General features: G+C 48.0%; 2 protein-coding genes across 8 annotated transcripts in view; both read right to left on the bottom strand.

Moving 5' to 3' along the window:
• The window catches only part of LOC119463792 (A.superbus venom factor 1-like), a 268,434-nt gene that overhangs the window by 102,176 nt on the left and 142,762 nt on the right, over positions 1 to 23,496 (bottom strand). For 2 of the 7 annotated variants that reach the window (XM_049668402.1, XM_037724620.2), the window contains exons 2-5: positions 21,010 to 21,167; positions 13,509 to 13,709; positions 1,826 to 1,896; positions 79 to 210 (exon numbers count right to left, since the gene is read on the bottom strand). The exons of 1 other annotated variant lie outside the window; for it this stretch is intronic. In XM_049668402.1, the coding sequence (XP_049524359.1) occupies positions 79 to 210; positions 1,826 to 1,896; positions 13,509 to 13,709; positions 21,010 to 21,167 (562 nt within the window). The remainder of the gene's footprint in view (positions 1 to 78; positions 211 to 1,825; positions 1,897 to 13,508; positions 13,710 to 21,009; positions 21,168 to 23,496) is intronic. 4 more of the 7 variants (XM_049668407.1, XM_049668410.1, XM_049668417.1 and 1 more) reach the window with 4 other exon arrangements.
• Positions 1 to 23,496, bottom strand: part of LOC125945992 (A.superbus venom factor 1-like) — a 179,508-nt gene that overhangs the window by 27,704 nt on the left and 128,308 nt on the right. The gene's annotated exons all lie outside the window — the stretch shown is intronic.

A 23,496-nucleotide genomic window follows, 5' to 3' on the forward strand; every position in this document is an offset into this window, starting at 1 on the left:
TTTTCGACTGTATTTTACATGGCTAAGGTTTATTTTCAAGTCATCGTGATCAAGGATTAGGAGGAGGGTCAGCCATACGTTGTAGCCGTACTTGACGACGAGGGACCATTCTCCGAGAAGCGTGCGCTCAGGTAGTTGATAGATGTGCGTGAGAAGGAACTCTCTGCTGGGCTGAAATTCCGTCCTTTCGACGATCACGTTTTGCGGATTCTGCAACGAAAAGTGCGAGATTGAGAGCACCGCAATATGCCCGCTCGGAAATCTTGTTACTCTATGGGCTCCCAAAGCCAGAAATTAAGTGCCACACGTATTTGATCCACCCTCAAGGCGCTCGCATCGGCGCATTAGCGCCAGTGTAAACACTCTGGGGCAAGTTTCCTTAAGTAGCGCTCGCTGCGGGAGTCATCGCGCGCTCCCACAGCAATCGAGGCCTCGGCACTGCACCCCGTATGATGAACGAAGATGCGACCGAAGCGAATATGCGTCGCTCTCTGACTGGATTGCGTTTAGCTGAATCTCATGGCGAACGCTGACTCAAATGAACATGCGCATATGCTCCTAGACACTTTTCAGCGCTCGGCTGATGCTTGTGACTAGAGCTTTAGAGTGCATGGCAAATAAAGTTAGTACGTTTATTCCTCCATGGGTGTGCTGAAAGTGGTGTGTGCGCACAATGCCAGATTCTGACGCATTGATCCTTCCATCAAAGCACGGTCACATTGCATAGGCAATGCAGGGTAGGAGGTTAACCATCCTTCATCTGGTGAACCTCGCCACCCTTTTTTTTTCACTCTCTCTGAATAGTGGGGGGGGGGGGGGGGGGGGCGTTGAAGTTAGACCAAATGAATTGAGTGACGGTGGAAATAAAAGTTACCTGAGCGTCTACGCCAGTGGTCGGAATGGGCACACCCAGCGCTCGTTTGCTGTCCATGTGCACCTTCTTTAGCATTTACCCACTGCCTACACACTGAAAACCTTTTCAGTTTTTGTGGACTACCCTAGTTACAAAGCAATAGTCATCATCAAGCACATATAGAATTGTCATGATCGGAGTTATCAACAGGTAGCCAACAGGCCTGGACCTCATGGTAATGTTAAGTACTGTACGCAAGGATTATTATGAATGCGGTGGTAGATGACAGGTTAAAGTTGTGAAATTCGGAGAAAGTCTGCTAAGACTAATGAACTGGCACTCTCCACACCATTCCTCCACCCTTGACAAACACTCTCAAGAGACTATACCTATATTTACCATGTCTGCGGCCCTGTGTACAAGTTTCAAACCAGTGCTGAGCGTCGACAAAGGTCTCTTGCCGACAGAGCTCTTCTTTCAGAAGAATGTAACAAGAGTGTTAGAATTACAACATAAGAAGACTGGTCGGAAAAGGTCCTCGTGTCGAAAGGCTGACGAAGGCAAGCACTTTCGTTGAAGCAATGACGCCACCCCGAGGCTTTTCTCTTGCTCTCCTTTAGGACAAAGTGTTTTTTGATGATACGTAGGTTGGCAAAATTTACGGAATGCTTTACGAGACGGACTAGGACGATTTTGTCTTCAACTAAGAAGCTTTCTTTCTCAGAAAGCCGTTTAGGTTTCTTGTGCGGCTTCCGTCTACGAGCCAGGCGTATGACAATTTTCTCTTTCATGCTTTAGGTGAGTAAACAAAACAAAAAAAACCCCGACTTGGCAAGTCATATTCAACCTCATAATATTTAAATCATGTTGTCCGTTTTAATCAAAGAAAGAAAAGAGAGTTTGTTTTGTGTACGTTTAGCTCGCAAGATTTGCTACATACTTCCCGCTGCTAGCAGTGCACAATGTACTTACCCGAATTTCCAGTCTGAAGATGCTTTCTGATGGCTTAAGCCTGCCATCGACGGCCAAGAATCTTATGTTCACTGCAAGCGGGAAAAAAAGGAAAACGTTATAAGTAAGTATAACTTCCACCAGGGATGCTTCGAATATATCTGTGCGCGAAATGCTTAATGTTTAATGTAGGCTGTAATCCTGGGACTCCTACATGTTTAAAATATTCATTTTCTGCAAGTTTGTAAAGACTATGTCATCTGATTACGGCATGCTTTACAAAGAACTCGATTCTTTATGATTTCCAAACAGGGTCTGAGAAAAATGTTGATTATTGTGTTCGTCTTGCCTTCGCTACTCTCACGGTTGGGCTCACAGCTAAATTAATCCTTCCAAAGCACTTACATAGACTAGCGTCTTTGTGTCAGGCGGTTGCCGCCATTTTATTACAGTGACCTGCGTTTTTATCATAAATTGTTAAAAATATTGTGAGCTTACTGAAATTTGGTTATATTGTTATGATGCGGAAGTCACAGATAAAGATGTATTTACAATATATATACAAGAGCGGCAACAATACATAAACAAGATGGCTGTCGAGACCGATTCCACGGCCACACGTCAAATCGTCTTCTGACTGGCGCCACTCTCGGTTGCGCCGTAACATAAGACGGCGCCTGCAAAGGCGCCGTCTCAGCGCTAACTATAAGGGACGTGAACTCGCGGCAAGTAAGGCTTTAGCCGAGACACATGCTCAATGTCAGTGCGGACAGGCGAGTCCAGCGGAGTAGGTCCAGCGGGACGAAGCTGACGCAATATCGTGTAAGGCCCGGTGTAGCGCGGCATCAGCTTTTCATACAAGCCGATGCGGCGACATGGTGTCCATAGGAGGACAATGGAGCCAGGAGAAAATCGAACGTCCAGATGTCGGCTGTCGTACCGTATCTTCTGCGCGGCTTGAATGAGCCGGGAGTTGGCAATCTGGCGCGCCGTGTGAGCCTGGGCAAAGACCTCTTGAGCATATTCAGTGGGAGTGTTCGTCGTGGAAGGAAGCAATGTGTCAAAGTTCAGAGCACGGTGGCGGCCAAATAGCAGGCAAAATGGTGAAAAGCCAGTGATCTCATGACGGGACGAATTATAGGCGAAGGTCACGAAGGGTAAAGTGCTGTTCCAATCACTGTGGTCGTCAGAAACGTACATAGACAGCATTTCTGCCAACGTGCGATTGAGCCCCTCCATGAGTCCGTTTGTCTGCGGGTGGTAGGCGGTGGAAACTTGTGCTCGGCAGAACAGGAGCGAAGTAGGTCTTCCTCAACTCGGGACAATTAGGTGCCGTCGCGATCAGTGAGGAGCTGCCGGGGAGCGCCGTGATGGAGGATGACGTCATGTAAAAGGAAATCCGGCACCTGAATTGCACAGCTCAGTGGGCAAAGCTGGCATGATGGCGTACGCGACAATGACCCACTTATTGACAGATGTCGACGTCGGAAAAGGGCCGAGCAGTTCGAGGCCGACGCGAAAGAATGGTTCTGAGGGCACATAGATGGGGTGAAGCGTCCAGCGGGAAGCACAGCATTTTTTTTGCGGCTCTGACAGTGCGCACAGGCGGCAACGTAACGGTGCACAGAGCGGTACAGGCCTGGCCAGTAGAAGCGGCCCCGTACATGGTCGTAAGTACAAGAAACGCGGATGTGGCCCGCAGTAGGTGCGTCATGCCAACTGCTCAAGAAAGAGATGGCGCGGGACAACGAGTAAAAATTCTCGTCCTTCAGGGCGTAATCTGCGACGGTAGAGAACGTCGTCGCGGAGTACGAACATGTGCAGCGTGGGCTCCGATGTCCAGAATGAAGACGATCGATGAGAACACGTAAGCAGCCATCACGCCGTTGTTCAGTGCGAATATCACGCCGATAAGAGATGGCTAGGACGAAAGCGTCGCTGTCATGCGCATCATTTTCAGGGCGGTCGACAGGATGACCGGAGAGGCAGACGGTGTCCTCGAGCAAGCGGCCGGTCTTGTATACAACAGTAAATGAATATTCTTGGAGCCGTAGCGACCGTCTACCCAATCGTCCAGTGGGGTCATTAAGCGACGAGAGCCAGCACAAGGCGTGGTGATCGGTAACCACGGAAAATGTGTGGCCGTACAAGTAGAGGCGGAATTTGGCTACTGCCTAAACTAACGCCAGGTACTCCTGTTCAGTAAATGAAAATTCCCTTCGGTGGGTGACAGCAGGCGGCTGGCGTATGCAATCACGCGCTCTGCGTTACACTGCCATTGAACGAGTACAGCCCCAACTTCATGACCACTGGTATCTGTGTGAAGTTCAGTGGGAGCAGATGGATCATAACGAGCCAGTAATAGGGGAGTCGGTACAAGCGTACGAGGGTGGAGAAGGCTTAAGCCTTTTCCGCCCTCGTACGGCCCCATGTGAAAGCTGCGTCCTTCTTAAGTAAGTCTGTAAGTGGGCGAGCGGTGGCGGCGAAATTCTTGATGAAGCGAAGGAAGTACGAGCAGAGTACGACAAAGCTTCTTACGTCTGTGGTTGAAGATGGAACAGGAAAGTTCTGGACAGCGCGAATCTTGTCATGGTCGGGTTGAACGCCAGCGGCACTGACGAGATGGCCAGAAGCAGTAATTTGACGACGTCCAAAGTGGCACTTGAATGAGTTCAATTGCAGGCCGGTGCATCGAAAAACAGCAAGAATGGCCGATAGACGTGTTAGATGACTGGCGAAAGTTGGTGAAAAGACTATCACATCGTCTAGGTAACACAGACATGTAGACCATTTATAGCCGCGAATTAAGGAGTCCATAATTCTTTCAAAACTTGGCGGGGCATTACAAAGACCGAATGGTATAACCTTGAATTGGTAGAGGCCGTCAGGGGTTACGAAGGCAGTTTTCTAGCGGCTCATGCATGCCATCTACCGAGATGTGCCAATAACTTGATCGAAGGTCTATGGAAGTACTTGGCTCCAAAGCGTCATCAATACGCGGCAAGGGGTAGACATCCTTGCACGTGATTTTGGTGAAGTGTTGGTAATCGACACAAAAGCGCCAACTGCCGTCCTTCTTCTTGACAAGGACAACAGGGGACGCCCACGGACTGCAAGATGGTTTGATAACTCCTTTGGTCAACAACTTATCGACTTATCGTTGTATCACTTGTCCTTCAGCATGTGAAACATGGTACGGCCGGCGGCGTATTGGATTAGCGTCTCCAGTGGGTGACCACCGGAGACGATGAGTGACCACCAATGTCTGGTGGTCACCACCGATGTCAACATAAAAAATGTCGCTGTAAGTTTCCAAGAGACGGCGGAGGTCAGCAGCTTGTGCAGGAAGTAGGTCAGGTGCAATAATCTTGCCAAGTTCGTCTGTGACTAGAGTAGGTGAATCGGAGGTTCCTGTAGAGGGCGATGGAATTGCTACGTCAAAAGCGAATATATCGCAATCGTTGACAGGCAAAATGTCGCCCAAAGACATGCCTCTAGGAACAATTTGTCCCGAGCAGTAAAAATTAGGGAAAGGGAGCGAAATCTGATTACCTGTATTATTTATGCAGAATAAAACTGGAATGGCATGGGGAACGGCCAAATTCTTTTCAAGCAGTATGTAAGCGGTGGGACATAGCACATAGACGCCTTCATGAACAAATGTAAGCCACATGAGAGTGACATACAGTACGTAGTGGCTTGAGGCGACAGGCGGATGTCTTTGGCAGAGCATAACCGTGGCTGTGTGACTGGATGACTATAGCAGCCGTGGGGTAGCTCAAACTGAATGACACTAGACGCGCAGTCAAAGAGGGCTGAATGGGACGACAAAAAGTCTAAGCCGAGTATAACGTTGCAGGGGCTTTGTTCCAAACCGACAAACAACACAGTGGTTAGGCGCTCCGTGATGCCAATGCGAGCAGTGCACATACCATGCACGGTAGGCGTTCCTCCGTCGGCGACGTGCAGGGTGCGTGATGCAGCGGGTGTGAGAACTTTGTTCGGGCGTTGGCGCAACTGGACACTCATCACGGATATGTGCGTGCCAGTGTCACTACCATCGACTACAACGTCCATCAAGTTCTGTTTTGTCGGCAGAGTGGTCAGATGGTTTTGCGGTCGAGTCGTCAATGCAGCGTCACCTCCGGGAGCTGCATCGCTTAGTTTTCCGGAGACAGGCGTCCGGCAGCATCGGAGACGGTGGACGACGACCCTGCGGCGATAGGGACGATGTTCGACGAGCTGGTGACGAAAAGGACTGGTGACGTCGGAATGATGACGAGGGACTATTGCAAGCGGCACGAGCGTCTTCGTTTGGCTGTTGTGGTTCAAATGGAGGCTGGTAACGACGCTGGCTCTGTTCGGAGTGGTAATAACACTAATAACTGGCGAATGGCCGTCGTCGAGGGGAGTAGATAGTGCGGTTATTGCAATGGCGAGCAACGTGACCGATACATCATCATCATCAGCCTATATTTATGTTCACTGCAGGACGAAGCCGTCTCCCTGTGCTCTCCAATTACCCCTGTCTTGCGCTAGCTGATTCCAATTTGCGCCTGCGAATTTCCTAACTCCATCACTCCACCTAGTTTTCTGCCGTCCCCGACTGCACTTCCCTTCTCTTGGTATCCATTCTGTAACCCTAACGGTCCATCGGTTATCGTTCCTACGCATTACATGGCCTGCCCAGCTCCACTTCTTCTGCTTAATGTCAACTAGAATAACGGCTATCCCCGTTTGTTCTCTGATCCACACCGCTCTCTTCCTGCCTTTTAACGTGAGTGCTAAGATTTTTCGTTCCATTGCTCTTTGTGCGGTCCTTAACTTGTTCTCGAGCTTCTTTGTTAACATCCAAGTTTCTGCCCCATATGTTAGCACCGGTAGATTGCAATGATTGTACACTTTTCTTTTCAACGACAGTGGTAAGCTCCCAGTCAGGATTTGGCAATGCCTGCCGTATGCACTCCAACGGAATTTTATTCTTCTGTGAATTTCTTTCTCATGATCAGGGTCCCCTGTGAGTAATTGACCTAGATAAACGTACTCCTTACAGACTCTAGAGGCTGACTGGCGATCCTGAATTCTTGTTCCCTTGCCGGGCTATTGAACATTATCTTTGTCTTCTGCATATTCATCTTCAACCCAATTCTTACACTTTCTTGATTACGGTCCACAATCATTTGCTGTAATTCGTATCCATTGTTGCTGAATAGGACAATGTCATCTGCAAACCGAAGGTTGCTGAGATATTCGCCGTTGATTCTCACTCCTAAGCCTTCCCAGTCTAAGCGCTTGAATACTTCTTCTAAGCATGCAGTGCATAGCATTGGAGATATTGTGTCTCTTTGCATGACCCATTTCTTGATAGGCATCTTTCTACTTTTCTTGTGGAGGACCAAGGTTACTGTGCAATCCTTGTAGATATTTGCCAATATATTCACGTATGCATCCTGTACTCCTTGATTACGCAATGCCTCTATGACTGCTGGTATCTCTACTGAATCAAATGCCTTTTCATAATCTATGAAAACCATATAGAGAGGTTGATTGTACTCCGCAAATTTCTCGATTACCTGATTGATGACATGGACATGATCCATCGTAGAATATCCCTTCCTGAAGCCAGCCTGTTCTCTTGGTTGGTACGCTGACAGGCAAAACATATTGGCCGATCTTTTGTGGCTCGCCACTCGGCCAGATTTCTCTAGCGTACATGCAGGATACCGCTGACCAGTGGATGTACAAGGAGAATTGGGCAGCTGTGAAGGGGCAACGGCACATACAGAATGAACTCCAAGATTAGCGAGATATGCTAGGACTGTTGCCTGCACAAATGCACTGAAGGCAAGTTGTTCGGCTCACTGGGGTGGTGGAAAGGGGCTGCAGTAGCCATGGCTTCAAGTTCTCGCCGCACTATTCGCGTCAGGTTGTTTGATGATGACGGTCGCTGCATTCCTAGCCTGACGCCACAAGAGGATGTTGCAGCTGTGCTCGGCAGACGTGGGAACGGCGTTGCAACGTGGCGGCTCCTGACCTGCTCAAAGCGCTGACACTCTTTTATGATGTCCTGTACTGTCTCACAATTTTTGCACATGAGCAAGTTGAACACATCGTCAGCGAGCCCCTTCAGTAAATTCCCAACCTTGTCTGACTCAGCCATATCGCGGTCGGTCTTACGGCACAGAGCCAGCACTTCCTGGATGTGAGAGACGCCGATTCTGTGGACGTTTGGTCGCGCGTCGCTAGTTCTTTCTTAGCGGCACTCTTCCGCCCAGCGGGACGGCCGAACAAGTCCCTCAGCTTCTGCTTCTGCATGTCCCAGTCGTTAAGCTCTTCCTCGTGGTTATCATACCACAGCTTCGCCGTGCCTTGTAGGTAGAACACTAAGTTAGCCAGTATAATCGTCGGATCCCATTTGTTCTGGGCATTTACACGCTCATACGTGGCGATCCAGTCTTCTACGTCAGGGTGGTCGGTGCCGCACAACGTTCCTGGGTTCCATGGCTGAGCCAGGACAACCGTCGGGGTTGTAGGCGTTGATGTGCGCCGTGCCATTTCGTGCCCTGCTTTGTCCATCATGTTGTCCAGTCCGAGGGGACGACCACTGCATTGTCTCTCGTGGTTACCCCGCACCTTTCATCAGTTTGTTACGATGCGGAACACACAGATAAAGATGTATTTACAATATATGTACAAGAGCGGCAACGCTACATAAACCAGATGGCTGTCGATGATGATGATGCCTCAATCAATGGCACAAACGCACTGTGGGGGATAGGCCACGAACCGGGTAGTATTATGATTAAACATTAAAATAAATAGAGGTAGAGGTAGAGCCTGGGAGTTATTGGCACATACCCACTCTGGGGGATTGGTCAAGAACCGGGTAGTTTGAAGTAACAATCAGAAAGGAGATGTATAAAAACAATACAAACATAAATGTGGGGAATATATAGGCATCTGAGAATGAATAATTAGAATATATCAAATGACTTGAAAAGAATAAAGGAATAAATGATGTCTAAAAAAAAAAGAAGTAGTCATCGAATTTGAAGTAGTGAAGTAATCATCAAGTTTGTAAAAATATTTCGGCACCCTAAGCCGTGATTCTGTCATCTAAATCTTTCTGACCCTGTAATGTAATTCTGGATGGCATCTACAACCTTCCCGTCGCTGTGCCCAAGGGTAGAGGCCCCCAATGATAGTAAATTTTGAACATTTAATTCTAATCTAAGAAGGCGGAACGGTGTTTCTAAGGTTATTTTTCGCAATTCAGAATATCTTTCACAGACAATTAGAAAATGATCTAATGTTTCATGTTGGCCACAATAGGAACAGTTAGGTGAGGGAACCAGACCAGCTCTGTGTAGGTAAAAATTTAGAAATGGAATTCTGCAGCGTAGTCTAGTGATTGCGACTTCAAGTGATCGCGTTTGACAGAGTTTGCTATTCCAATAATGCGACAAGTGCTGAAAATCTGACGAGTTTGTTAAAGAAGGGGCGTGAGATTCACGCAGCATCATTTTTCTCCGAAATCTAGCCCCTATGATGAAAGCTGAATTCGGTAGGATATGAATTACCGGGCCATTCAGGGACGCTTTCGCCAACGAATCTGCCATTTCGTTTAGAAATAGGCCCTTATGCCCTGGTACCCACACCAATCTAATCAAAGCTAAGTGAGGGGGCACTAACGATGTGAAAGCTCGCAAAACCGTTGAATTATCGGAAGCTGTGAGGGAGGAGCACAGAGATAAAGAATCCGTCACGATCACTGTGGAACGTGTTGATGTATTGAGTTTACGGAGGGCTAGAACGACAGATAAAAATTCCGCTAGAAAGATCGGTACGAAGTCTGGGAGGCGAAGAGAGAACGACCAATCAAGAATAGGAGAAAATATTCCAATTCCACACTTTTCTTCATTTTGAGAAGCGTCAGTGGCAATAACTGTCTCGATCGGAACGTGCAAAAAGTAATCATTTAATATTGAGCTTAGCATGCGGTAAGATAATGCCTTTGCATTTTTAGGAAAAATATCATCATACTGAATTTTAATGGAATTGGTGTTGTAAACAACAGGACTCACCTCACGAATTTGTATGTTTAATTGATGTAGAAGAGTTTGAATAAAAATAATTTGTGGTGTGTGGAATCGCGGCCAGTACAAGCCGAAAAACAAGTCCGGCTGGGAGATAAAAACTGTTTGTGAACGCCTTATAGGGGATTCATATAGTCTTAAATATGACTGTACAGCTAATAATCGAAACCTCGTAACAAGAGATGGCATCCTAGCTTCCAGATGTAAAACTTCATTTGCTACAAATTTAGGTAGCCCTAAACATTGTCGCAAGGACTGCCTCTCCAGAAGAACAAGGGGGCGAAGTTTATATGCAGGAGCTCCAGAGTACAGTACGCATCCAAATTCCAATACCGGTCGAACATACATGCGGTATATTGTTAAAAGCGTTGCTCTTCGCATTCCTGATCGACTATTGCTCAGCCTACGCAGCAAGCCAACCGCACGAACACCTTTTGTTGCAATATAGTCAATGTGTGCCTTCCAAGACAGTGAACCGTCATGTATCACTCCAAGATACTTGACTGTCTCTACTTGTGGGATAATATTTAGATGATAGGAGAGAGAAATATATATGGGGTCCTTTAATGGAAACGCTAGCACTGAGCATTTGTTAACGTTGAGACAGAGATGCATCGCATCAAGCCACCTTTCTATAGCAGACAAGTATGTCTGTAATATTTGATAGAGTTTGTGGATGTCATTTGCCGATGAAAAAAAACGCTATGTCATCAGCGTACACATAAGTATGTAGATCATCATGACATGGGATGGAACTCATAAGAATATTAAATAAGACTGGAGAAAGTACTGCCCCTTGTGGAACGCCTCTTGATTGCGCGTACCTAGCCGAAGAAATGCCGCTTTGGAAGCAATAAAATTCTCTGTTCCTTAAAAATTCTGAAATCCATACTTGAAGGTATTTTGGAAGGTTAATTTTCTGAAGCTGATTGATCAATATCATATGTTCAACACTGTCATATGCTTTTGAGATATCTAGAGTGACTAATGCCGATACTGTCTTTGCGCCGTGCCAACTGAATACGGCTTTCAAGGTCAATATGGGCCTGCCATATAGAGCACTGTGATCTGAAACCAATTTGTTTCAGACTCAGAATCGATCGCTCATTAAGAAAATTTACGACACGATATTGATAACTCTTTCAATCAATTTTACTAAATTTGAAGTTAACGCGATTGGCCGGATATTGTCTAATATATAGCCGTCACCCGGATTTTTAAGCAAGGAAATGACCTTGGCAATTTTCCACTCCAATGGAACCCATGCCCTTCTGACGGAATAATTGAGACCCATTCCACCGCCACACGTTAAATCGTCTTCTTCTGACTGGCGCCACTCTCAGTTGCGCCGTAACAATATGCTGCGTCAATGCGGCATCATCGGCAACGAAAGATCCGACAAAGCAGCGCCTCCCGCCGACCAAGTCCAGCGTGGAAACTTCGCCTACTTGCTCGTTGCAAAGCATTAAAACATTGGGATTCAGAGGAATGTGCCAAATCACCACTGTATTCCGTTCAGCCTTCATTACGCCTTCGACTACCACCTGGATGGAGAGCAGCTCGTGGAGGGTTTGTGATTGCCACGAGAACATAAAACATATCCTCATCCAATGCCCTTCATTTGACAATGAAAAACCGACATTGCATGCCGCTTTAAGGCGACTGGACGACACAGCGTTCATAGAAGAAAAAAAGTCTCAGTTTTGCCCGAAACCGAAGCATTGATAGCGATAGCAAAGTATTAGGCAACCACATGAAGTAAGGTTCGTAGTTTTATTGGCCGTATAAGTTATTGTAAACATTAGCTTACCAATTAAATTAACAAGCATGGTGTCACGCGCACAGGCAAACATGAACAGATCTCACTCGATGATCGCGAACACTCACGGTTACAACTCTGGCGTTATGAAGAGCGCCGCGAGCGGGGTAACAAACTCTTCGTGCTGCTTCTGGCTTCAAGGCGTACCCTAAACTAACTTGAGATTACGCTACCTCCAACACTAAGCGCACGGAAAAACAGCGCACATACAGATACCAGCTATCTAGTTTCGCCAAAGTTTTGCAGCCGACGCAGATTGCTTAAAGATAGTGCAGAAGGGCTGCGCCATGCACAGCCATGGCCGGGGTAGAGGAGGAGACGTGCGCTATGGGTGCGATAGGTTTTTATCACACTTGTACTTTAAACGGCACCTCACGGTGACGCCGACGAAAATTAGTCTGGGGTGTCCATATAATCGCGGTTGCGGTAAATTTATTGGGGCACTCTGTGCCAACCGTCATTGGCACAGAGTGCCACATGGGCGCTGCTGCTCTTTTTGAAGATATCTTAGCTCTACCACCGAGTTTGCACGGTGAACGCTGTTCTGTAACCTGCCGTGGTGACTCAGTGGCTAAGGCGTTGCGCTGCTGTACACGAGGTCGCGGGAACCGCGGCTACCGCATTTCGATGGAGGCTAAATGCAAAAACGCCCGTCTGCTTGCGTTGTAGTGCACGTTAAAGAACCCCAGGTAGTTAAAATTAATCCGGAGCCCTCCTCTACGGCGTGCTTCATAATCATAACTAGTTTTGTCACGTAAAACCCCAGAAAGAAGAAGAAAGAAGAACGCTGTTCTGTGTACGCACGCATCCCTTATTGTCCCTTTCTTTCTGCCTTCCATTCTTTATAGCCGCCCGTTTTCTTCTCCCTCCTCTAGTGTTTGGTAACAAACCAGATGCAACCTGGTCAACCTCCCTGCCTTTCCTTTTCTTTCTTTCTCTCTTTGCCCTTAGCGCTGCTTTATTCTTGATAAAATTTCGCTGCGAGCTTACATCTTACAGTCCAGATTGTGCAATATAACATTTGACACTGTTACCTGCATGGCTTGCCGAGAAAAAATAAAAATAATCGAATTTGCCTTCGTCTATACGGCTCTCTTGGTGTCATTCCTCCACCTGCGGGTAATAGTAATCAACCTCGAAGGCCATACTTTGCGGTACTGCAGACGCCGAAAGTGAGAAGAAAAGTCATAGCCGCCTTGTTAAGGACATCGCTCACGACGAGGAACACAGGTGACGGCAACTTAGCATTTTTTCCTTGACAAACAAAGCAAGTAACAACGCCAAGTCTTGCATTGGATGATCCGGGGCATAAAATTTGACTTTGTAGCGAAATTTGAGCAAGACAAATGAGCGGCAGGTGAAAAATCTTTTTTTTTTAATGTGAATTGAAGAACGCCGGTCGCTGCATTGTAAGCATGCTGATCGGTCGTTCGACAGTAGTTTTATGAGCGGTTGCATAACTTCGATTCTTGTCGTTGCGAAGCTATTTATACACACATATAGACGCTTTGCGGCTATGGTGTTGCGCTGCTAAGCACGAAGTCGCGGGTTCATATCCCGGCCGCGGCGGCCGCCGCATTTCGATGGGGGCGAAATACAAGAACGCCCGTGTCCCGTGCATTGGGGGCACGTAAAAGATCCCCTGGTGGTCAAAATCAATCCGGAGTACCCTACAATGGCGTGCCCCATAATCTAATCGTGACTTTGGCATGTAAACCCCCAGAATTAATTAACTAATTAATTAATTAATTAATTAATTAATTCATAGACGCATATGAATGATACTTACCCATGTTTCCCGGGTGATAGATAGGCTTTTCCGTCTGAAGGAAAAAATGCTCGCCCGAGGCAGGGCTCACCAGGACCTCTGTCTGTCTCGTCCACAGAGTGCCGCACGTAACTTCCAGTGTGACGTAGACAATGTTCCGTTCGTAGTGCAGATCGGGCACATTATCTTCACGCACAATGATATCCGTAATTTGAGGAGAACCTGCGCAATACAAATGCGGCTGCTTACTGCAGTAATTTATGACAAAATTAAGTGTAATTGCAGCATTGAACTACGGAAAGGTTAATCACCGCAACGTTAGTGCTCTGCCAGCGGCACTGATAGGGTCTATGATGGTTGGCCTTTAACTGTTCCGTTGTGCCAAACAATCATGCTTTGCGCAGAGTGATAAAACCGCTGAGGCAAACACAACTCATGGCCAGAAACATGTAGCGCAGAAGCAGGGGCGGATCCAGGTTTTTTCTGAGGGGGGGGTCAGCTTCTGTCGATGATGATGATGATGATGATGATGATAGTAGCCTTTATCATTTACCGAAATTCACCGTTTCTGCTCACGATAAACCCGCGTTTTATACGGCTAGAGCAGCACCTGTAACCTACAAGGCTTGAGAGGGCAAATCACTTTTTTTTTCTTCTTTTTTTGTATTTATTGCCAAGAAGTTCGCGCTGTTTTTATTCCCCGGCCGCCACTGTCATCATGAAAACGAGTGTTACCTCGCGCCATCTAGCCCGCCGTGGTGGCTCAGTCAGTTCAGGCATTGCGCTGCTGAGCACGAGATCGCGCGATCGCATCCTGGCCGCGGCGGCCGCATTTCTATGTAGGCGAAATGCAAAAACGCCCGTGTGCTTGCGTTGTAGTGCGCATTAAAGAACCCCAGGTGGTCAAAATTAATCCGGGGCCCTCCACTACGGCGTGTCTCATAATCAGAACTGGTTTTGGCACGTAAAACCCCAGAAAGAGGAAGAAGACCTGTAGCGAAGCCAGGTACGGTTTTCTCCGTGCTTATAGGAAAAGGACGTTACCCAATACAGCCATGTGCTTGGCGGCTGTGCCTGATCATGCAGGTTGTTCAAAACTAAGCTTTATGGTTTTCTTAAAATTAGGCACTGGGAGGCACGCGAAGATCACCTGTGCAAATAAGTTATGTGGCCAGGGGGGCACAAAGTGAGATGATAATTATCGCTGTGAGCAGCCCAATTAACTAAAATTGAACAATTATTTTTGTCGACTGCAGTAAGTGGGTATGTTTGTATTGTGAGACGTTGACCAATGCGATGCCTTTATTTCCGAGCAGTCGCCCGAGTCAGAGACGAAGCACCGCACGAGACAAAAGATGATGATGAGTCGTATGTACAGATGACGACGACGATTTGCACAAATAGCGCTCACACAAGATGATGAGTCGTTTGTGGAGATGACGACGACGATATGCGCAAAATGCGCTCACACTAACTTCCCCCCTTCAGGAAAGCGGTCAGCAAGACCGCAAACTAGAAAGGGTAGGTACGGCGAATGTAGGGTTTCAGGCGAGATACGTGAACGATTTCCGTAGTGCGGCGGCGGCGGTCAGTAGCTGAGCTGACAGGAGTGACGCTGTAGTTAACGGCCGAAGTTCGTTGCAAAACGGTGTAGGGGCCGAGATATCTGTGGAGAAATTTTTCACAGAGCCCCGGTGCGCGAACAGGTCTCCACAAAAGAACTTCGTCGCCTGGGCGGAACGAAGCAACGCGACGCGTCGCATCATAGCGAATTTTCCTTTTGTCCTGAATGGTATAGCGGTGTTGGCGCGGGCAAGTTCACGGCACCGGGAGAGGCGAGCGGCAAATTCCTCAGGAAGAGACGCGGATGGAGCAGCAGGTGCTGAAAGGAGTGTAGTGTCCAAGACGAAAGACGGCGCACGACCGTACACCAGGAAGAAGGGACTGTAATTGGTTGTACGTTGGACGGCAGTATTATACGCAAACGTCACAAAAGGTAGGATGGTGTTCCAGTTGGTGTGATCGGGTCGAACATACATTGACATCATGTCAGACAAAGTTCGATGAAAACGCTCCGTAAGACCATTTGTTTGCGGATGGTACGATGATGTGGTCTTATGGATGGTGTCCGAGGCCTGAAGGACTTCACGGAGGACATGCGATAGGAACGTCTTGCCACGGTCACTCAGGAGGACACGAGGTGCGCCGTGGCGCAAAACGATTCCGTGCACGAAAAACTCGGCGACTTCGGAGGCAGTACCAGAGCGAAGAGCCGCTGTCTCAGCGTAGCGCGTTAGATGATCCACTGCGGTAACGATCCAGCGGTGACCAGCGGGCGTGAGTGGGAGGGGTCTATACAAGTCTATGCCCACAATTTCGAAGGGGGTGTACGGGCATGGTAGAGGCTGCAGAGGACCGGCTGGAAGGGATGTCGAGCGTTTTCTGTGTTGGCATGATGCGCAGGAGCCAACGTATTTGTCGACTGAGGTGGAAAGGCCCGGCCAGAAACAACGCGTTTTGATGCGGTCGTAGGTCTTATGAAAGCCCAAGTGGCCAGCCGTCGCGTCGTCGCGAAATGCTTCCAATACTTGGAGTCGAAGTGAGCGAGGTATTACTGGCACCCACCGGTTACCGGAAGGATGGTAGATTGATCGAAATAACGCTCCACCTTGAAGCTTAAAACGCGAAAGTTGTCGTCTTAAGCGACTGTTGGGGGGTCGTGCCAAGCCAGTAAGTCGGTCGATCAGCGTACGGCAGTATGGGTCAGTACGTTGGAGTGAGACGAGGTCAGTAGACGGGAGAAAGTCAACTGAGGCAACTGACTGTCCCGGGCTACTGGGCGTGCGCTGAGACGTGTGGCTAGATGGTGACGTGCATACCGAAGGTGAAGCATGGGCGTTTGGGGACAGCGGGCAGCGCGACAAAGCGTCGGCATCTTGATGTTGTTTGCCGGACTTATACGTGACAGTGAAGTCATATTCCTGTAAGCGCAGTACCCAACGGCCGAGGCGTCCAGACAAGTTTTTCAGGGACGACAACCAACAGAGAGCATGATGGTCGGTCACAACTGTGAAATGGCGGCCGTAGAGATAGGGACGAAATTTTTGTATTGACCACACGATGGCGAGGCATTCCTGTTCTGTAATCGTGTAGTTGCGCTCAGCAGGAGAAAGAGCACGACTTGCATAAGCCACGACTTGCTCTTCGGACTTCTGATTCCGCTGCAGCAGGACAGCGCCAATTCCATGCCCACTGGCATCAGTGTGTAGAATAGTCGGGGCCGTTGCATCGAAATGACGGAGCACGGGCCCTGACGTGAGAACTCGTTTGAGGGTCTGGAAGGCGGCTTCACAGTCGTTCGACCACACAAAGGACGCGCTCGAAGTCAGAAGTTTGTGTAGAGGAGCGGCGATGGTGGCGAAGTCACGGACAAAGCGGCGGAAGTAGGACGCCAGTCCTAGAAAGCTGCGGAGTTCTTTAAGAGCGGTTGGTGGCGGAAATTGCAGTACTGCAGCGATTTTATCGGGATCAGGCTGGATGCCATGCTTACTGACGACGTGGCCCAATACTTTAATGCTTCGGCTTGCAAAGCGACACTTTTTAGTATTGAGTTGGAGACCAGCTTTTGCTAGACACGCGAGAACTTGGTCTAGACGTTGTAGGTGCTGGGAGAAACTCGACGAAAAGATGACAATGTCGTCCAAGTAACAAAGGCAGGTCTTCCATTTTAAGCCACGGAGTACTGTATCTATCATACGTTCAAACGTAGCTGGTGCATTGCACAATCCAAAAGGCATCACGTTAAATTCAAAAAGGCCATCAGGTGTAGCAAACGCAGTCTTTTCTTTATCTGGCTCATGCATGGGAATCTGCCAATATCCGGAGCGCAAGTCGAGGCTCGAGAAATACTCGGCACCTTGTAAGGTATCCAAAGCATCGTCAATACGAGGCATTGGATAAACATCCTTACGGGTAATTTTGTTGAGCGCCCTATAATCGATGCAAAAGCGCACAGAACCATCCTTTTTTTTTTAACAAGCACAACAGGAGAAGACCAAGGGCTTGCTGAAGGCCTTATAATGTTGCGTGTCAGCATGTCGTTCACTTGTTCTTCTATAACTTTTCGCTCCGAAGGTGACACACGGTACGGGCGACGGCGAATGATGCGAGAGCCGTCTGTTTCAATTCGATGAGTAGTTACAGTGGTCTGACCCAGGCCTCGCGAAGAAACGTCAAAACAAGCTTCATGCTTCATTAAAATGGTGAGGAGTGCATTGGTCTGGGCCGGATTGAGATCTGCACTCAAGGTGGCCTTAATAGCACCAGTGTGGCCTTCTGCGGGCGTACAATACGCGGAAGATGTGGCAGGCGAAACACTGACGACACATACCGGCGCAGCCGTACTACTCTCCGTGGCGGTCGTCGCGCCCGGTTTGTTTCTACTGCGGTATTCGCGGCCACATTTCTCGCTACTGCCGTCGGCGTCAGCAGGATGAACGACGGGGCTATGCTACCTTTGAGCGAGACAGCGCACCTAGGTTGGATTACTACGTTCCCGGGCGTCACCCAGGTGACAGGCGCGGCTACGCCAACTTTGAGCGAGACAGGACACCTGGACCAGATTCCTCCGTTCCCGGACCGTACACAACCTCCTCTGGTCGCTCTCCTTCACCTACCCAGCACCTCCACTACTTGTGAGACGTTGACCGATGCGATGCCTTTATTTCCGAGCAGTCGCCCGAGTCAGAGACGAAGCACCGCACGAGACAAAAGATGATGATGTGTCGTATGTACAGATGACGACGACGATATGCACAAATAGCGCTCACACAAGATGATGAGTCGTTTGTACAGATGACGACGACGATATGCTCAAAATGCGCTCACAGTATTGAAAACCTAGAGGCTGTCGTGTTTCTACACAGTATCAGTCGGAAGAATTATTCTAGCGTGTTCGTGCTCCGAGATATCCGACTCCAAATTTCAATTGCACTGCGCAGAGTTATCGACTCGACGCGAGAGCGGTTTATGCTTTGCGTTGCTGTGGAAGGGAGGCATTTTGGACATTTTTAGGGCATTGACATCTTGATGGGTGAAGTGTTGTCATGAGATTTGTGCATGACAACACCAAAGTTAAAGCGGCAGTATGAAATATTCGTTAGCATAGCTAAAAAGGTTTCTGCTGTTGATGGTGCAGTTGTTGCTTTTGATTTCAATAAAGCTTACAATACTTGTAAATCAGCAGTCACTTTATTTGCGTAGCCCAAACAAGGACCATGCCCGGTCGTCTAGTCACCATTACGCACGCGCACTGGCCTCCGGCTTCTCCGCTCGCGCCATTATCTCGGCATGGCAGCTGCCGCCATCTTTACAGGCTTCGCGGTCGCGTGTTACGACAGCGGTTACGGGTTCTTCGATTTTTTTTTTCGCCAGCGGTGAGGGGAAGGGGGGCAGTTATTATCTTTGCCAATGCCTCCGCCGCGTTGTCAGACTAAACGCTGCACCCAACAGCCGCGTCACATCAGGGAGGAGCTTTGCGCTGATCCTCACTCTCTTGCATGCGTAATCATGCGAACGACAATTAAAATTTGGAGTTGGATATATCGGAGCATAGACATGCTAGACGAATTCTTCCAAGTGAAACTGTGCAGAAACACGACTGCCTCTAACTTTTGAATACAAACATACACACTTACTGCAGTCAATAAAAAGTTAATTATTCAATTTTAGTTAATTCGGTTGCTGACAGCGATAATTATCTCACTTTGTGTCCCCCTGGCCACACAACTTATTTGCGCAGGTGGTCTTCACGTGCCTCCCAGTGCCTAATTTTAAGAAAACCATAAAGCTTAATTTTGAACACCCGGTATATCAGCCTGTATTGTTTCTTAAAATAAAATTTGGGATGGTCTGTCGCAGGTTCGTTATAAATGCGTAAGCACGGGTCCGGCTTTGGAGTTCTGTTGGGACACCTTGATTTCCTTAAGAAGATTCTTTGTGTTCGGCTGAGACACCTTCGTTTCAACGCGGCAACCACTACGCTAGTTGTTTACGATATGCGAATCACCGCGTGTGAAGACTCACGACGCCACCTACAAGAAGAACGATGTAGCGTAGTAGCCGTGAGCGCGAGCCAGCGTCTTCATGTTTTGTTTCCCACGCGACGTCATCCTTTTACACAAGGCGCGCATCTGCTCCCATTTCTCTAACCACGCGACGCCATCCTAGGCCCGCGCGCTGGCGTTGGCCGCTGACGTCACGCTCCCCCATTTCGCAGCCCATGCTCGAGGCTTCGCCCCGCTCCGCGAGAACGCCCACTCAGATAAACGGATCCGGTGGGCTTGAGCCTCCTATGCTTAATGTACGACAATAAAACTGCGAAGTTACAATGAAAAACTTGTAGCGTACGAACGGTACTGTGCTCGTACTGGATATTGTCAACGTGTAACTGTGATCACAATGAGCGCTACAGTTAAAAAAAAAAAGTTGTCTATGCGTAGTTCTTAGTTAGGCTGTTAGTTGTTATATATATATATGAACACTTCAGCGAGAGATCTCTTTCATTAAGCAGGTTGGTCGCGGAACCGATGACAGCAAATGAGGCAACCGATGACACCCCAATGGGGAACTAAGTTGATCAGGCGCGAAGGCGCTCGCGCGGACATCGGCGTGCTTGGCAAAAGGGACGTCCCCTCGTTCATTCGACGCCACCGACGGGACGAGTAAGGCACGGCCGGCGCCAGGAGGTCCAAGGTGTTCATGAGAAACAATAACTACGGCAACTTCGCGACACCACACCCCTACGGAATATAACTAAGCTTGTGAGCGAGCTAGCTTTACTTCTACATGGCTGCTACCACTGGTATTCGCGAAAAATACTTTTGAAAAATGCTGGTGGCCATATTTTTTTGCGACAGGGCCGTCCCCGTGTCAGCAGGGGGGGGGGGGGGGCGATGCAGAAATCTGAGGGGGGGGTCAGGACATCCGGACATCCCCCCTGGATCCGCGCCTGCGCAGAAGTTGTTTTAAAGTAAACAACGACAATAAATAGCATCAACTTTAAACAGCGCGACGCAATAAACAGCAAAAGAACCACCGGACACAGCAAATGAACCAAACGGCTCTTTTGCTGTGTCCTGTGTTCTTCTGTTTAAAGCTGTTGTTTACAAGATGTGCCAATCAGTGCAAATGAACTCGCTGTTAATAGCACAGTGAAAATGTTTATTCTTACATTCCCTTTGTCCTGATTTCTGGATCATATTCCGTCGAGAACGCCCTCTTGTGCTCATTCAATGGCGTTGCGAAGTCATGCCAACTTGAACTTAGTCTTTTCGACGGTTCCACAGATTCCTACACTGACGTAGGCCCGGGCACAACGTCTTTTGCTCCGAATGCTATGATGCCGTTTTTGTGAGTAGTACATGCGCTCGCGGCTGCATAGAACAAAACACTGTGCGGCTGCGTGAGCCTAAATTTGTCCTGAGTAAGGAGTAGACTCCTAAGGCTGCTTGAGTTTACTCACCGGTGGTGACCGTGTCCGACCAGTAAAAGAAAGTGTGCAGATTATTCGGGTGGTTATGGAGTTTTACAGTCACTGTCTTTGGACCACCGTCCACCATGACCGCAACGGTTTCCTTTGTCCCCAGTCTGAAGACATTAGGCGCCACTACGAAGCAGTTCCTGTAAAGAATCCCGCCAGTATAATTGTACTTAGGGAACCTGAATACATAATTGACGAACGAATCCAAACGAATGGAAATGGCTCAGCGATAAAGCGAAGTGGCTACAGATCACTCAAGAATTTCAATGAGACATTAGTGAGGCGCTCAATGGCAACTTCAAAATTATTGCTATGCCAGAAGGCTTTTTTATATGTTTTTATTGCAATGTGATAACGAAGAACATGTTTTGCGTGTTTTCAGCGATTGGTCTCTGGCAATTGACAGCGAACATCAGTTCTAATTATCGCCTGTAGCGCGCCGTTGCGCATTTAAAGGCGAAACGCCAATACAACGAACGAAAAATTCCAGGATGTGATAATAACACTAGGAAAAAGTGGGAAATAGTTAGGACCTTTTTAAGCCGGAGCTCCCAGGACATTAGTTCCAGGATTATTCACAATAACAGGATATACAGTAACCCCCTTGATATAGCTGATGCTTTCTGTGATACCTTCTTCATGAATTATTCTGACTCCGCATCATGCTGTGACAGGTCTTTTATTCACCTACCGCCTTCATTGTTTCTTTTTCCAGCCACGCGTGATGAAGTAACGTTGGTAATTAGCAAGCTTAAAGCAATGAGCACTGTCGTCGATAACATTACCCTTTACCGTAATAAAATGATTCCACGCCATAATGCTGACGGTCTCTGTGCTAATTACCCTCATTTTTAAAATGGGTGTTTTCTCACGTGAACTCAAACGCAGTCGCGTCATTCCTATTTTTAAAAAAGGTAATCGCGCGCTTTTGCAGAATTATAGGACAATTTACCTGCTTCCATTTTAACAGCGAAGCTGTTCTAGCTAACCCTAAAAAAGTGGCGCCTGCTGTCGCAAAACCTCGCCGAGCTATGACGTCACTCGCAACCACCTCGCGGAGCGGCGTGCGCCTCGCCTCCTCTCCGTGCCGTGCATATTTTGCCTTGACATGGGACGTTAAGGAGAAGGAAGGAGAGCATGCTCGGGAGAGGGAAAGAGAAAATGAGACCGAGATAGAGAGAGAAAGAAATTGTAGCAGCACCAACGAGGCAACGCGCAGAGCTGCTGCCGACGCCACCCGCGTTCCCCGTTTCCCGCGTACGCGCTGGGGAAACGCGGGCGGCGTCGGCAGCAGCTCGGCAGCTTTCGACCAGTCTCTCGCCGTCAAGTGTGCAGGCGCAGCTTGGCCGTGACGTCACCGGAGAGATAAAGCTCGGAGCCGCTACGACGGCGGTACACCTCTCGTTGACTCTGTGGCGAGTACATATGTAGCCTTGACATGGGACGACCAAAGAAGATCCGGACACCCGAAGAAGAAGCCGCTCATCTTGAAGCGCGCCGCGCGGCCAAGCGAGAATATGCGCGTCGGCGGCGAGCTGATTCGGAATACCATGCCTAACAGCGCTTAGCATTTCCTCGCAAAACTTAGTCAAAACTAGTAAAACCTGGAAAAATCTAGGTCGATCACCAGCTCCGCTGCTTACTTCAGCCTTGCACCACTAGTGCCAGCTGCCCACTTTTTTTAGTCAAGTTATTAAAAAAAAAAAAACTTATGTTTTATTCACTTACATAGCGGGGGGTCATTAACAGCAACACTAGTAGTACAAACCGACATACAAGAACCATAAGGGTATACGAAGAAAAATTTAATAGAAAACAGTGAACATTGGGATTTGAACAAATTTATTATAGCATGATAAAAACTAATTAGCTTTTGTACAAATCTGTCATGGTTGATTATGAGGACAACGTCTGTGGTAAATTATTCCAATTACGGCAAGAAATAGCGGTACCTCACTCTGAGGATTAGTAAGCGCGAACGGAGCTTTAACTTTAAAACTGTGATCTATTATTGAAAAACGTTTAATGAAATATTCCAATAAATTTAATATATTTTCTCCCCACCAGTTTGACTTTCGTTCTGGCCATTCGACTGATCTAGCACTTATAGCTCAGATGGATGATAGTAAAAAAGCGATTGACGAAGGCAAATTTGCAGCCTCTATATTCCTCTACTTATCTAAGGCATTCGACACTATTATGCACTGCAATTCTTTTCGCTAAACTCGAAGCACTGGAATAACCGGTATTTCATTGGGATAGAAATCAAGCCGTTGGCACTTCTGGAACCTACTCAAAGGTAACAAGATAAGGTAACAAGAGCGACTAGATGTGCCGCAGGGGTCTATATCAGGCCCCCTCTCTTCCTAATTTATATTAATGATCTGCCTAGGTGGCTTTCTGTACGCCGACGACACAACTATATTGAACTCTAACAAGTGTGTCACGTGGCTAACACCCGCGGTGGTT

This window comes from Dermacentor silvarum, chromosome 1 (genome assembly GCF_013339745.2).
Source record: "Dermacentor silvarum isolate Dsil-2018 chromosome 1, BIME_Dsil_1.4, whole genome shotgun sequence".
Taxonomy (NCBI): Eukaryota; Metazoa; Arthropoda; class Arachnida; order Ixodida; family Ixodidae; genus Dermacentor; species Dermacentor silvarum.